Genomic DNA, 16,059 nt, shown 5'->3' on the forward strand with positions numbered 1-16,059 from the left:
AATCCATAGAAATTGGAACTGTGTGTTTGTTTGTTTTTTAATTATAGTAATCTTGTTTTGTTTACTTAGTGTATAAATGGAATTACAGCATACAAACATGAAAATTAATTTCTGGAAATTAAATGCAGATGCCAATATTTTAGAAAACCATTTAAAATCCTGGGGCTGAATACATCCAGTTGAGTAGCAAAAAACACTGATATTTTAAAATTACTGATAATGTGAAAGCTCAATAATCCCATGGCTAAAGAATCAATAAATCTATATGCCAGATTCTATTACTTTTGAATAGTCACAGGGTATGAAATGACTTAGAACATCCCATGAACTCAGTGGCATTATGAAAAGGATGCAAATTTGTAACTGGAAAACTCAGATCTTTTGGGGATTGCTTTATATTAAAACAGAGCTTGTTTGCATAATATGCCTCAGTGTAAAGCTGAGCAATCTATGCTAAGAGTGGTAGCGCCAACTTTAAGTGTGGTAGAGTAGTTCACGTTTGTCTGTTTGATTGAGGATGCATTTAACAAGTTAAATCACATTTTCAAAGAGCTGCATGGAGCGCATTATGTTTTCATCCTGTAAGGGAGAAACACAGTGGGATTAAATTAAGTATCTCTGTAAGGGAAGGGACACTTTTTTGCCTCTAAGTACTGCCTCTCCCACCACTGCTTAGGCCTAAAGCTCGAATACTAAGTGTTTGCACATATAAATATCATCCTATCCATTTTCCATATAGATAAGTATGGAGAGCCCATTTTACATTTTGTTGAGTCTGCAGGCTTTAAATATTTCATTTGAATCTCACTTGGTGTTAATAGAAAATATTTCTCAAATTGGAATGGCAGAATGAAAACTAGAGAGGCGCCAAGGGTAAGACTAAAAATAAGTGAGCAAATGCAAATTTTGGCATTCCAGGTAGATCGCGGGCCAAGTCACAGAGACTTGTACGTGTAGAAGGAAACAGGGTTTGTGTGTGAGCTAAGAGGCAACTCCATTGAGGATTAGAGGTTGGGGCTTGGGAGACATGTCTGTAGTCCTTTCACCTCTCTCTTTGGGTCTGTTGGGGCCCGTTAGGAGCCTTTAAAAACGCCAGAGAAGGGATTGTTTCAGAGCCACCTTGGGCCAGTGGCTGTGTTCAATTTAGCATATCCCTTAGAAACAAGGGGACAGACTTTGAGCATTATGGAGGCACTTGAAGATTGTGAATGGCCCTTGGTGAACGGTTTATAGTAATGGTAAATAGTAGCTAAACTTGTGCTGACTTCTGGTGCTAGAAGCCAAGGAACAGCATCAGCAGGTTGATGTCACCAAGTTAACGCTCTTAGAGACCACCACATCGAAATAGGAGTTTAGAAGCAAGCAGGCACCAAGAAAGGGAAAATATATCAATTTGAAAATAAAGAGAAAAGCTAAAGTATCAATAAACCTCGTTGTCTCTACGTTTATCTTAAGTATTTATTCTTAATTTTGGCTCTACCCAGGCATCAAATCAAATAGTTTTAGGTAAGCTAAAACTGGTCTCCCACCAGATAACGGAAAACCATTTGGATTTCTCCTCTGAGTTTTCCACTCTTTATTTTTTATGACCGAAGACCTTTACTGGTTCAACCGAAAAGCCATTTCTGGTGCTCATACATTAAAGCAGTATGTTTCCTTCAGAAATTGAATGCAAACTTTGCCTGTGATGTATACTTTGCTGTACTGGAATTCTAAATCTATAGAGATAATATGTTATATGCTCAGTCTGGGCAAAGAGCAATTCAAATCTCACATATGTTTTAACCCTCAGTGACGAAGACTCTCTAATTAGGAAACAAAAATGCAGTATATGTGTAACATTGGTATGTTTAGGGCTTTCTACATGGCTCTCCTCAAGGTAGGCACTCTATAAATGTTAATTAATTGAATTATAAATTGATGCCTGTTTTCAGAGTGGTAGGCTTCTCTTAGCTGGGTACAAGTGGTAAACTTAGGTCAGCGTTGTGCTTTGCTCAGTTCATGGTGGCTAGCTGACTCTACTTAGTCTGATTATTATGAAAGCAAAAGGCACAGTTTCTTTACTATCATTACTTACTTTTTGGCAACTTTCAATGAATTCATCTATGGTAACAACTCCATCTTTATTTTTGTCCATTTTCTGTTCAGGAAGAAAAGAACAAAAAACTTCATTCAGAGTTCTCCCTTGGTACCCTCCTTTGATAACCTCCCTTGATACCCTCACAGCTGAAGCTGATGAAGAGTCCACCTGCCTGTTTTACAGGGAGGATCTGCTTCAGAGCACGAGCTAGTCCTTTCTTAGTGATAAGAATCTTATGGCCAATGTAGGGATCCGAAGGGGTACGTGCACCCCAATGTTTATAGCAGCAATGTCCACAATAGCCAAACTATGGAAAGAGCCAAGATGTCCATCGACAGATGAATGGATAAAGAAGATGTGGTATATATATACATTAGCATATTATGCAGCCATCAAAAAAATGAAATCTTGCCATTTACAATAACATGGATGGAATTAGAGGGTATTATGCTAAGCGAAATAAGTCAATCAGAGAAAGACATGTATCATATGATTTCACTAATATGAGGAATTCTTAATCTCAGGAAACAAACTGAGGGTTGCTGGAGTGGTGGGGGTGGGAGGGATGGGGTGGCTGGGTGAAACGTTGGGAGGGTATGTGCTATGGTGAGTGCTGTGAATTGTGTAAGACTGTTGAATCACAGATCTGTACCTCTGAAACAATACATTATATGTAAAAAAAGAAGATAGCAGGAAGGGAAAAATGAAGGGGGGGAATCAGAGGGGTAGACGAACCATGAGAGACTGTGGACTCTGAGAAACAAACTGAGGGTTCTAGAGGGGAGGGGGGTGGGAGGATGGGTTAGCCCGGTGATGGGTATTAAGGTGGGCACGTACTGCATGGAGCACTGGGTGTTATACGCAAACAATGAATCATGGAACAGTACATCAAAAACTAATGATGTAATGTATGGTGATTAACATAACATAATAAAATAAAAGAATCATATGGCCAACTGCTGTTAGGCTGTTCCCTTTTCAGTAGAATGTGGTAGACCTCTAAAATCGCCCTAGATAAAATCTGGCCCTCTAGCTATGACAGTTCAGGCAGTTTGCGGACACTTTCAGAGTTTGGTTTTCTCATCTGTAAATTGAGGCTAAAGAGTATTTATAACCATAAGGATTCTTTTGAGAATTTATTGAAAACAAACATAAAAACATGAAAAACACAGCAATTCCTTAGTGTTCTGTCTAGGATATAGTGAATGTTCAATAAGTGTAGTTATCAGTATTCTAAAAAATTCAAAACCAAAATTACTAAATTAGTATGATGGTTAATATTCTATTGCTTTGTCCCTTCAGTAAAAGTGTTTTTTTTTCTTTTGCTTTTTTTTGAATTATCATGACACTTTGCAAGCATAGGAAATTTACTCTTTTTCACTCCCTCTCTGACTTCTACTTGCATTCCTACCTGGAAAAATGTTTCGACGTGTTGTCTAGGAGCATCTTCCTTGAGGACAGGATATGTGCATTTACCCATCATATCATATATTGCTTTCATTATATCAAGCATTTCCTGAAAAGTAAAAGGCACACACATGAGGCTGCATGTGCTGTATGAAGAACCCACTCTGACAGATTATTCCTACTCTATTTCAAAAATTTTTTATTATTCATTAACTGCCTTTTGGTTGTCCTAGAGGAGAAGCCAACAGTTTTGTGCCTTAAAAGCAGCAGGGTCAGAATGTAAGAATTAATTTTGGTCTTGGTTTCAAAATGAGGTAAGTAAATTCCCACATATCCAAGATGATAGGAAAATTGCTCTGGTTTAATGTTTGGATTTCCATAGACTTCCTATAGACTGTCTTTGTTTTATTGAGTTATTGTATATCTTATATGTTGATCATCAATTTCCTTTTACTGAGAATGAACTCCATATCAACAGCATTATACGAAAACTGATAAATTTCAAAGCTTATTAGGATTTTCCTTGTTTTCTTCCTACTATACCTTTAAGTGAAGAAATTGCACATGTAGGTTAGTCAAAATAGTATGGCTATATTTCATTGAAATTCCTTGGGAATTCCTTGAAATTTCATTAATTTTTTAACTAAAACAAAATCTAGTTTTTGACTTGTCATTTTCAATCTCAGTAAAAATAATATCTAATTATCCAAACATTCAGATTTATTACTTCACATTTGTTTCCTTCATATTGAAATTTCCATATAAAAGTCTAGATTAAGTTGATAATACAGATGTAATATACATTTACTTTTGAGATTATTCAATTCTCTTATTAATGATAAAGTAGTTTATAGCGTATAAGTCATAGGTAAAACATTTTAAGATGTTTTGAGTTTAGGTAAGTAGCAAGAAGTTTGTCTGACTTCAGAATTCATGAAATGTGTTATGTGTAAGACCAGCATGTTTGTGTTAAACATAGAGATAGAAAGGGATGGAAGGGCCAAGAGGTACCTAGTATTTCCAAGGCATCCGAGTACTAAATATTTACTGTAGTACTGTCCACCAGTTACAGGAGGCACTAGCTATTCAGGATATATTCAATATGCATAAACACTTAATATTCATGAGGTCTTCAGCCATCCATTGGTGCGAAACATTCTGGCCCTACGTATCTTCCGCTCAAAAAACACAAAACCTATGGCCTTTGGTCAGGCTAATTGTCACACTATACCTGTGGTCAGGTGCACTTTCTATGTCTCTTATCGAGTAAGGTCAGGTCAGTAACCCTGGGTACCTTTGGTTTGAGGGTCGTCATGCTCAAAACTCAAACTTCTGGAAAAGCAAGTGAGTCAGGGAGAAGGGACATATGAACATTGAGGATCCCCCAGGATTCATGTAATGTCTTTCAACCCCATTTGGACCCTATCCTAAAATTGTTAACCTACCCCATCCCTTTTCCCTTCTCACGGTGTTTTATATTGGTTTAATAAACCATTTGATATGAGCTTCTTAATTTGGTCTGTGGGCCTTTTTTCTTGCATAGCCTGCCTGGCAGTGTTTGGGGGCCCAACCACTCCCATCAGGTCACGTTCTACACAATACAGGTCATTGCAGTCTCTGCAATTTTAAAATTGTATTTCTTTCCACATTATATTAGAAGAAAAAAAGGTCACAGGCCAAATATTCAAGCATGATTTGTATACATTTTCTTCCTGATTCCAATTTACAGTATTTATTTGAATGCCATTAGGAAACAGGGGTACAATCCTTACGTGTTTTATATTTACTTTGAAGTTAGATGTACCATAAATTATTCCTAGCCATTGCAAGTTTTTTATTAGAGTATTTCACCACCACCACCACCACATAAAATACTTCAGATTTCTTAAAAATGCAATTTTCAAATTAATAGTTTCAATTGTTTAACATTTAAAGTTAGAAAAATGGAAAGAGTCCAAAGGAGAGTTGTGTTGGTGAGGCATTTCTTACTTCTTTAGTGATGTAGCCATCTTTATTTATGTCATACAAATTAAATGCCCAGTTGAGTTTTTCTTGAACTGTCCCTCGGAGCAAAATGGAAAGACCCTTGATGAAATCCTAAAAAGAAATAAAAGTATAATTTGATATGACATTTCTAAAAAAAAATAAAACACCGACTATGATAAAAGTCTCTCTCAAACGATGGAAGCAAGGGTTACAACCCTCTGGGTTTTTGAATCATTATTTAGTGAGATAATGTGTTCTTGGTCCTCTGTTTCTGAGAGTTCTCTGTGGGCATAAACCACTCCTTAGCTTTAACATTCTCATCTTTGACTTGGGAACTGTGGCTTAAATCACCTGTGGAACTGGAAATGCTATGAGGACAGACACCCAAACAGCAAGATGCATGCTCTACGTGGTATTGGCTTTCTACCACAACTGCACATAATTTCTTTTACTGAAAAGAACCTGATAACACTATCTTAAGAAATACAAGCACATACATAGCATACTTCCCATGAAAAAGATCTGCTAACAAGAAATATGGTCTGTCTTTAAGATATGGGCCAACTGTAACTGTTACTTAGAAATCAAGTTATAACACACATGGGGCAGTGGTTAAGAGCCTGGACTTTGAAGCCAGACTGCCTGACCTCAAATTCCAGTGATGTCACTTGACAGCTTTGTGTCCTCTGACCACTTAACCTCCTTTTGCTTCAATCTGCGTATCTGTAGAATGGGGATAATAATACCTACTTCTTAAAAGTTTTTGTGAGGATTAAAAGAGTTAAGCTATAACAATGTCTAGCAAGGACATTGGTTATGTGTTTGCCAAGTAAACGAAACCCTTAGCCAGTATCATGGTTAGGCTGGTTTGATTGAACTTGATCAAATTCCTATATATTTGTTGTGGAGCAGAGATACCATCACAATGTGGTAATTCTGAGCTCACGCAGATCTGATAATCCACTGGTAGATGGGAACGGAAGAGCCCAAGGGGCATGCAGAAGTGGCTTTCTGGGTGAATTTGCTTTTTCTCTCTGCATTTCTATATTCCATCATTTTATAGCTGTTTTCCTGTCCCAGTTTTCTTAATTTTAATGTTTTCTTTTTTTTTTACTTTGAAAAGTAGGTAATATTCACGTAGTTCAAAATTAAAAATATGTAAGATGTTTGGTGAAAAATCTTCTGTTCCTGGACCCCGGCTACCCTTTTTCTTTCTCCCTGGGCAGCTGGCATGGAACTTTTGTGCATATACAAGTATAAGGCATATTTATTTATATATATTCCATATCCCTTTGCACAAATAGTCTGACAGGCTGTTCTGTACTCCCCCACCTCCCACTTAACAATCTTAGAAATAATTCCAATCTTTTTCACATAATGTGTATGAATGCACCATAGTTTATTTAACCACTCTCCCATTGATGAGTATTGAAAGATTTCCAAACTTATTAAAAACAATGTTACGAAGAGTGACCTTATATGTACATAATTCATACTTGAACAAAAATATCTGTAGAATAAATCCTTAGACATGGGATTTCTGGGTTAAAGGATTTGAACATTTGTAAACTTTAGAGTTATTTCCAACTTGTGTCCCAAACTCCCCTCTCAAAATCTATGTATGAGAATTTTTTAAGTATAAGAATATTATAGCTTGTCAATACTATATAGTATCAAACTTTTATGTTTTCCAATTTCATGGGAAGCTATTTCTTTCTCAAATTACTTATATTTGTATCTTAAATAAATTTGAACTTTTTTTTTTTTCAAATGTCTCGATTTATAGAAACTCTTCACGTATTAGTGAAATTATCCTTTGTCTGGGATATGTCTTCCAGTGTTGTTTCCCAGTTTGTCATTTCTTTTGATTTTTCTTATATTGATTTTTGCAAAGTAGGTATTTTTTTATTCTTATATTCTAGAATTTGTCAGTGTTTTAATTTATGTCTTTTGGCTTATGTCATATTGAAAAGGCTTCCCCCATTTGAAGTTATAGAAAGATACTCCCATGCTTTTTACTACTACTTCATAAGTTTACTTTGATACATTCAAATCCTTATTCCATTTGGAATTTATCCACTGTTTTTAAATAATTATCTGGTTTCACACTATTATTTGTTACCCATTGTTTTGAGATGCAAGATTTATCATATCCTTAAACCTTTTATATATTTGTTTATATTTCTGAAATTTCTATTTTATTTCATTAGTAAATCTGTTTATCCACCTCTACTACATCGGCCCAAATATGAAAGTGGCTGTTAGGGCTATTTCCTCCTGGTCAATCTTTTTTTTCCAGCTATTTTCTCTTGCTTTAATACTCCACATGACTTTTGAAGGGTTTGAGGTAAATTTACAGATCAGCTTTGGCAGAATTGACAACTGCATGTTGGTGAGTCTTCCTAATCAAGACTATGAGAGACCTTGCCCTTGTCCAAGTCATTTTTGTCACTGAACCTATTTATCAGTGTTCTCCTGGCTACTGTAATAAATTACCACAACTTTAGTGACTCAAAATAATACATGTTTATTATCTTAACAGTTCTTCAGGTCAGAATTCTGAAATGAGTTTCACTGGGCTGGAATCAAAATGGGGGAGCACAGGGGATGTAGAGGGAGAGTTTGCTCCCTTGCTTTCTTGAGCTTTTAGAGGCCACTTGCATTGTTTGGCTTGTGACCTCTTCCTCCATCTTCAGAGCACATCACTCTAGTCTCTGCTCCCTTTGTCATATCTTTCTTTTCTTACCCTGATCTTCCTGTTCCCTCTTACAAGGACCCCTGTGATTACATTAAACCCACTTAGGTAATCCAGGATGATCTCCCCATCTCAAGATCCTTAATCACACCCACAAAGCTCCTTTTACCATGTAAGGTAACATATTCACAAGTTCCAGAAATTAGGATGTAGACACTTGGTGGGCTATTATTCAGCATACCATACTCTGGTATGTTTTAGACCTTTTTGGGTTTTTTTCCAAGTTGCTCTTTCATGTTTCTTAGTGATATTTATTTCTAGGTATGTTAATCCTTTTGTGCTGTTTTAAATGAGGTATTTTTTTCTATTACATGTTCCAAATTACTTTTGTTTGTATATACAAAAGCTATTGATTTCTCTATAGTAATTGTGTATGCTGCCAACTAACTGAGTGTTTCTGTTGTATATGATAGTTTTTCAATTGATTCTCCTGGGTTTTTCATGGATGCAATCATATTAGCTGCAAATGGAGTTAGTTTTACCTCTTCTTTCTAATTTTTATATTTTAATTACTTCCTTTTTTTCTAAATGTAGTGAATAATATATCCAAGACAATATTATATAATAACAACAATAATAGCCATCCTTATTTTGTTACTGAATTTAATAAGGCTGTTTCTAGTGTTTCTACTTTAAGCATGATACTGACTTTAATCATGCTAAGAAGGTGTACAGTTATCATTTTATTAAAAAAAATTTATCAAGAATAACCATTTAAATACCCATCACCAGGCTAACCCATTCCCCCAACCCCTCCCCCTCCCTTTTTTTTTAACATATAATGTATTATTTGTTTCAGAGAGGGCACGTATTGAATGGAGCACTGGGTGTTATACGTAAACAATGAATCGTGGAACACTACATCAAAAACTAATGATGTAATGTATGGTGATTAACATAACATAATAAAATTAAAAAAAAAATAACCATTGACTTTCTTGCCGAAATGGAAAAGCTGATCTTCAAATTCATATGGAATTGCACAGGGCCCCAAAGAGCCAAAACAATATGGAAAAAAAAAAAAAAAGCAAAGTTAGAGAGCTCAAACTCCAATCTCAAAACTCACTACAAATCTACAATATAGCACTTGCATAAGAATAGACATATAGACCAGTGCAATAACGTTGCAAATCTGGAAATAAACATCTGTGACCATTGATTTTCAACAAGGGTGCCAAGACCATGCAATGGGGAAAGAGTCATGTTTTCAACAAATGGTGCTGTGACAATCAGATAACCATACCCTACTTTCCATCTTTATTCAGGGTAAAATGTAAAGTGAGAGAAAAAGAGAATTCAAGAGAAGGCCACAAAGGACTACAGTATTTGGTAGGCAGAGAGAAAAGAGCCCGGCAAGGGATCTTGAAAATAAATTGCTAAGGAAATATGAGAGGTCAAGTGAGGAGTTCATTTTCCTAGAAAAGGATGGTTCATGGTGATACAAGATGCTGCTGGAGAATGAAAAATGTTCATTGGATCAACAAAATGGAGGTCACCAATGAGTGATGCGAGAACTTTCTGAGGAGTAGAAGAAGCAAACAATGACAGAGATTAGAAGAAAACTCATGACTCTTGGCTGGTCACAATGATAGAGAGCCGGCTATATCTGAAGAGGAATATGGGATTACAGGAGAGATTTTTGAAGATGAGCACTTTGATTACTGGATGGAACTCTCTATGAAGAGATTACTAAAGGTGTGTGTGAGAGAGAAGGAGGGAGTGCAAGAGATGGGCTGATCGTTCTGGGACCCAAGTGCAGGTAGAGGGTTGAGCTCTGGAGGGAGGAGGTGCATTTTCTCAGTTAACACAGAAGAAGGGGAACATGCTGTGGATGCCAGCAGCTGATAAGAGCAAGAGGATGAGTGAGTCCCCACCTGACAGCTTCAATGGATGTCATCTGCTTGGGAGTGACAGATATAGCAGAAAGGGCAAGAATCGAAGGTTTAAGTAAATAAGGAGGCAGCCATGGTACTAGACAGGTGACTTGTGCAAATTATGAGAAGGTAGACATCCCTCAAAATACTTCATGCTATCTCCTGGAAAGTTGTTGTAATATATATAAACCTGAAATATATAACATACTATAATCAAGAGTTAATGTGCAATGTACAACTGGTAAACTATAAGCTTTGGCTTATTAGAAGCTACAAAATAGTCACTGCCGAGTATGGGAAGGTAGGCTTCTCAGAGAAAGATTGCTGAGGCCAGATGAGGTTGATGACTATCAATATAAACCTTATCCATTGCTTCAAATCACTAAGTAATAGTTATGTGCTCTTAGTTGAAAAGGGGGACTGGATACAAAGTCTTTGAAGACATGCTTAGAGCATTGGTTCTCAAAATTTAGCTTGCCACATAATCATCTGGAGGGCTTGCTAGAACACAGCTTGCTGGGCTCCACCCTCAGGATTCCTGATTCATTAGGTCTAGGTTGGGGTGCAAGAATATATAATCCTAACATATTCCAAAGGGATACTGATACTGTTGATTCAGGAATCACACTTTGAGAACAACTGGCCTACAGAAATCATCAATGGCATTGACCCTATCACCAAATGGAGCAGACAAGGGCATCAGTGAAAAGCACTTTTAAAGTCACATATGGACTTTTGTTGGTTGCCTTCCTACTAAGCCCCCACTAATTTCCACTTGGTGCTTCATCCAATTCTGCAGAAGTGCTCTCCACCTCTAGTTTTAGTGATGGAGCTGTGACCTGAGCAAAGTCAAGAGGTTCATATTATCCCTTTGGTCAAGGCAATTGGATCTGGGTTGGCATACAACTGAACTCAGTCCACGTCTGCTCGACATGAACAGTCAAGCTTGGAGTCAAGGAGCGGCTGGCATTTTTTGTGACTATGGGAGAGCCCACCCTTAGTTGTAGCCATCCTTATCTCTGGACTTTTTCTTTCTGTGAGCCAATAAAGTCATCACATTGTTTTTGTTAGTATGTGATTTTCTATTATTTGTAAACAAAAATATCCTGATTTACAAGCTGACAGCTGATTCACATCTTCCTCTTAAGTACTATGTATCCCAAAACTACTTACATTAAAAGATGGCTGTGGACCTTGAGCACCCCTCTACCTTGTGATATACCATCTTGCAGGATGATATCAATAAACAGTTATTTCAAAAGAAGAATGATTCCTTACTTGTGGAAAAGAAAAATGAGAAACTCAGTGTGTTTTATGTGGTTTTTGCTCCACGCTTTTCTGAATGGTAACTGAAATCTATTGAGTAGGAGACACAATGCTTAAAAAAAAAAAAAAAGAAAAAGAAAACAATTCTTGGAGTACTTTGCATAATTACCTTTTATCTGTGAAAAAAGCTTGCATCTGTTCCCTAATGCACAAAAATGATCGGTACTGAATTGTGGTTTCCATTCTCTTATGATCGAAGCAAAAGAAGGAAAAAGGCATAAAGATTTGACTTTATAATATCCCAGCCTTGTTCAGTTGTGAGCTTTTTGGTATCTATCAAATTTTTGCTTAGTCCCTTAGTTCTGGTTGCTATGACAGGGACATTAGTCTTCCTCTGTCAGAGGAGGTCATCAAGAGGACATGACCATTGCTTGACCCACAAGCTGGCCCAGGCAATCCAAGGCTCTTACCCCTTCCCTGTCCTTGGAATGTATGGTCTGCCCACCCTTTCTGGACAAGGAGCCACTTCAAGGATGTAGCCTTGAGAAAGTAAGGTCTTGCTGAGACCATCTGGACTGTATATGTGACTGAATCCCATTAAGACCTCCATAAAATTTTTTAAGGTTCTGGTGGGCAGTACAGAGATTTACTTGTCTTGGAGTTGCCCACGACAAGCCTCATAGGTAAGTTCCCTTACTAATTACACCTGCCACCTACCATTCTGGAGTGGCCTCTTTCTTCAGTCTCTTCTCGCTGTCTGGGTGCAGGGGGCCAGTTTGGAATTTCACCAGAGGAACTACTGAGGTTGAAAACAAACATCCTGCCTCCCTACCTGCCACTCAAAGAGCAATATGGCTTATAATCATGTGTTTAGGGTATTTGCAATAAATAGTCCTGTTTATAGTTGGGAAAACAACATTAAGTGACTTACCAAAGGTTAAGAATGTTAACTAGCTAGTTAGTGACAGATTCGGTATGGAAAATCATACACGTGTTTAGTATATTTCTAATTTTATGCTTGCTTATGTATTTTCATGAAAATTTTAAAGGTTGTTTATTTTCTCTGGTATGACCTCCTGTGATTGGAATTAAGCTTCCACAGTAGTTGAGCCACTTTTTGAAGTATTTGAAAGACACAATTTCAGGTACTATCTGAAGTTTGCATCAGGCATCAATATGTCTAAAAAGTAATAAGTAAATTTTCTAAGATTTGTGGCCTGATTTTGTCATACAGAAGGGATAATGTACTTACCTCATTTGATATATAATATTGTCTATTTAGCTAATTTAGCGTCTTAAAAGGTGATGACAGACATATTAAGGTAGAGGAAAGTTCTTTGGTTCGATCTCACTAGAGGCCATTAAACATTAATAAACTTTTAAACAAAAATGAGTATAAATACATAAAAAATGTATACATAAATATGCTTGATTTATGTAAAAAATTATAGAAAACTATACTGAAAAAATTGTAATCACACATAATCCTATCACTTATGCAAAATGAACATTTCCATTTTTATGCATAGCATATTTATAGTAAAGGTCATGTATGTATATATAATAATGTATATTTCACTTAAAATTACAAGCATTTTCCCACATCACTGAAAATTCATTGTGACATCATTTAAATTACTACATATTAGGTTGAACCCTATGAAATTGCTGATTTTTTTTAAGTGGGCTCCACACCCAGCATGGAGCCCAACGTTGGGCTTGAATTCACAATCCTGAGATTCAAAACCTGGGCTGAGATCAAGAGTCAGATGCTCGGGGCGCCTGGGTGGCTCAGATGGTTAAGTGTCTGCCTTCGGCTCAGGTCATGATCTCAGGGTCCTGGGATTGAGTCCCGCATCGGGCTCCCGGCTCAGCAGGAAGCCTGCTTCTCTCTCTGCCTTTCTCTCTCGCTCTCTCATGAATAAAAAAAAAAAAAAAAAGAGTCAGATGCTCAACCAACAGGGTCACCCAGGAGTCCCAAATTGCTGACTTTTTTTTTATCATATTTGCAAGAATATTAATTTCATATGGTTGAATCTAATGATACTATCACAGTGGTTTTTGAACACTTTGGACCCCAAACCACAATAATTACATATTAAATGGCAACCTAGAACACACACAAACACACACATGTACACCAGAAAGTAATTATTTCCATTTCTCTTCTATTAATTTTTTAAACATTCTTATCATTAATCTCTAAATTAATTTTACCACGTATTAATGATCGTAATTTGGAGTTTGAAACACTGCTTTGTCATATGGATATACTGTGATTTACTTAACCATACTTTCTATTGGTGGCTATGTAAATAAAATTTTTCTTTATTATAAATGATGCTGTGTAAACATTGTTCTCTATTTCCCATCATTTTGACTTGTTTCCTTAGGAAAGGAGTATAAGTCTTGGGTCCTGGGAGCACTGAAATTTAATAGTAATAATGACTACAGTTTATGGATGTGTGTGGGCCCCTGTGTTAGGCAATTTCTGTGCGTTATTTCATGTCAGCCTCATGCAACCATAGGGAGTAGGTATTGCAGTCTTTACATTGTAGAGAGATGCTCAGAGGAAACAAGTGACCAAGCCAAGGCATAGTCAGTGAGCAGGGAGCTAAAAATCAAACCCAGACCTCTGACTCAAAGCCCAGGCCTCATTTTGACTAGAATTGAATCAATGGGCTGTGGTTATACACAACAGTATGATATAAACAGAGGCCGTATCTCTTCTTTTGCTACTATAGGACAGAATTGTGGCGTGATGTGAAATGACTCATAGTGATTTGCAGTTCATCTACTTCCTAATAACATTTGTAGAAAATTAGGAATGCCAGGAATTCATAATTCTTGCTATAAAATTAATTCATAAATGCATTATAAAATAGCCTTAGCTTCTTTAAAAAAAAGTGTGTCAGTATGCAAATATATGTGTGACCATGAAAGCTGTAAGAAGATCAGCTAAGAAGCCCAAGAGTTACCTGTCCAGGAACACTGAGATTGAGAGAGATCAATTCTCTGAGACTGACCAGATGTCAGCCAGGGTTAACATTAATTGAGCATTTTCTATGTGCCATGAAACTTTCAAAACTCTTTAAATCCATCATTTAATCATACAACAATTTTGTGATGTATCTATCATGATTATTTCCAATTTACATTGAAGAAATTCAAGCACAGAGGGAATGAGGAACCTGCCCAGGCGTCAGAGCTAGAAGTGGTAGTATCTAGATTTGAACCCTGTGTCTGACTGAGAAGCATGTGTTCTTTTAGATGAGAAGAGACTTCTGGAGCTTCCACAGAGGCTGGATGTTAAAGTTGGAGATTAATTCAGGACTGGGGCAGGGAAGACAAAAGATGAGCCTGAAGCATCTTGTAATGCCAGAAAATAAGGGTCTGATGAAAGAAACACAGCAAAAGAGAAGAAACAACCACAATGATAGGAGAATGTTGAAGGGATACAGGAGTTGACTGAAACATCTCCGAGTTGCCAAACTGTAACAATTTGAGCAACAAAATAAATAGGGTTATATTGGATTACAACTCAAAAGACAAAATAAATCTCCATTAGTCCATACTGACTAAACACCTGACCCATACTCCTCAAAACTCACAAGGTCATGACAAACAAGGAATATCTGAAGAACTGTCACATCCAAGAGGAGCTTAAGGAGATCTAGTGGCTAAATTTAATATGGTATCCTACATAGGATGGACAAAAAAGGGACATTAGGTAAGAGTTAAGATAATCTGAAGAAAGCATGGACTTTAGTGGATAATGCATCAATATTAGTTCATTACTTGTAGCAAGTATTCCATTTTAATGTGATACTAATAATAGGGAAACTGGATGAGAGGTATATGAGAACTGTCTGTACTATCTTTGCAATTTTTCTGTAAAGGTATATCTGGTCTAAAATTAAAAAAAAACTTTGAATTTTAAAAAACAAATCTGACCTGTGGTCTGTCAGATATTTATTGTATGCTTTTTTTGTCTGTCTTGTAATAATCTGCTGTTACCACACATTGTAGCATGTGCTATGAGAGGTTTAAAGGACTTGCCCTGGGCGCCTGGGTGGCTCAGATGGTTAAGCGTCTGCCTTTGGCTCAGGTCATGATCCCAGAGTCCTGGGATCGAGTCCCACATCGGACTCCCTGCTCCTTGGGAGCCTGCTTCTTCCCCCTCTGCCTCTCTCTCTCTCTCTCTCTCTCTCTCTCTCTGTGTTTCTCATGAATAAATAAATAAAATCTTAAAAAAAAAAAAGGACTTGCCCTTAGAGCCTACAGGAAATGGTAAGCAAATGCAGGAGGAACTGAATACCCCCATGGCAAGACTAGGCAAGACCACAGGGAAGAAGCAGGCCAGAATGACGGACAACAAGCAAAAACCAGGACACATGTGGCCTGGTCAGATTCCCTGGGAATCAACAAAAAGGTATGGATGGGGCCCAGGGCAACAGACCCAACTGTGAAAACAGCTGGATTCTATGAAAATGGGAGACTATAAGCTCCATGAAGACAAAGATTTGTGTCCTTTGTTCACTGTTGTGTCCCCAGCCAGCACTGTGAAGAGTGTTTGGCACATAGTCATGCTCAGTAAGTATTTGTTAGATGCATAAATGAAATGAGAAGACTTCTGAACCTACCTTTCACTTTCCTTTCAATAGCTCCCTGCAATAGGCACTAGACAAGAA

At 37.1% G+C, this 16,059-nt stretch overlaps 1 protein-coding gene across 3 annotated transcripts in view; it reads right to left on the reverse strand.

Moving 5' to 3' along the window:
- Nucleotides 1–6: 6 nt before the first annotated feature.
- The window catches only part of KCNIP4 (potassium voltage-gated channel interacting protein 4), a 1,124,788-nt gene continuing 1,108,735 nt past the window's right edge, over nucleotides 7–16,059 (reverse strand). For all 3 annotated transcript variants that reach the window (XM_064584333.1, XM_064584334.1, XM_064584335.1), the window contains 4 exons: nucleotides 5,477–5,584; nucleotides 3,492–3,596; nucleotides 2,078–2,140; nucleotides 7–579 (listed from right to left, as the gene is read on the reverse strand). In XM_064584333.1, coding sequence (XP_064440403.1) covers nucleotides 532–579; nucleotides 2,078–2,140; nucleotides 3,492–3,596; nucleotides 5,477–5,584 — 324 coding nt within the window. In that variant the 3' untranslated portion in view covers nucleotides 7–531. The remainder of the gene's footprint in view (nucleotides 580–2,077; nucleotides 2,141–3,491; nucleotides 3,597–5,476; nucleotides 5,585–16,059) is intronic.

Source organism: Mirounga angustirostris, unplaced genomic scaffold (genome assembly GCF_029215605.1).
Source record: "Mirounga angustirostris isolate CCGP_5_RB_7025 unplaced genomic scaffold, mMirAng1.0.hap1 SCAF_2, whole genome shotgun sequence".
NCBI classification, from domain to species: Eukaryota; Metazoa; Chordata; class Mammalia; order Carnivora; family Phocidae; genus Mirounga; species Mirounga angustirostris.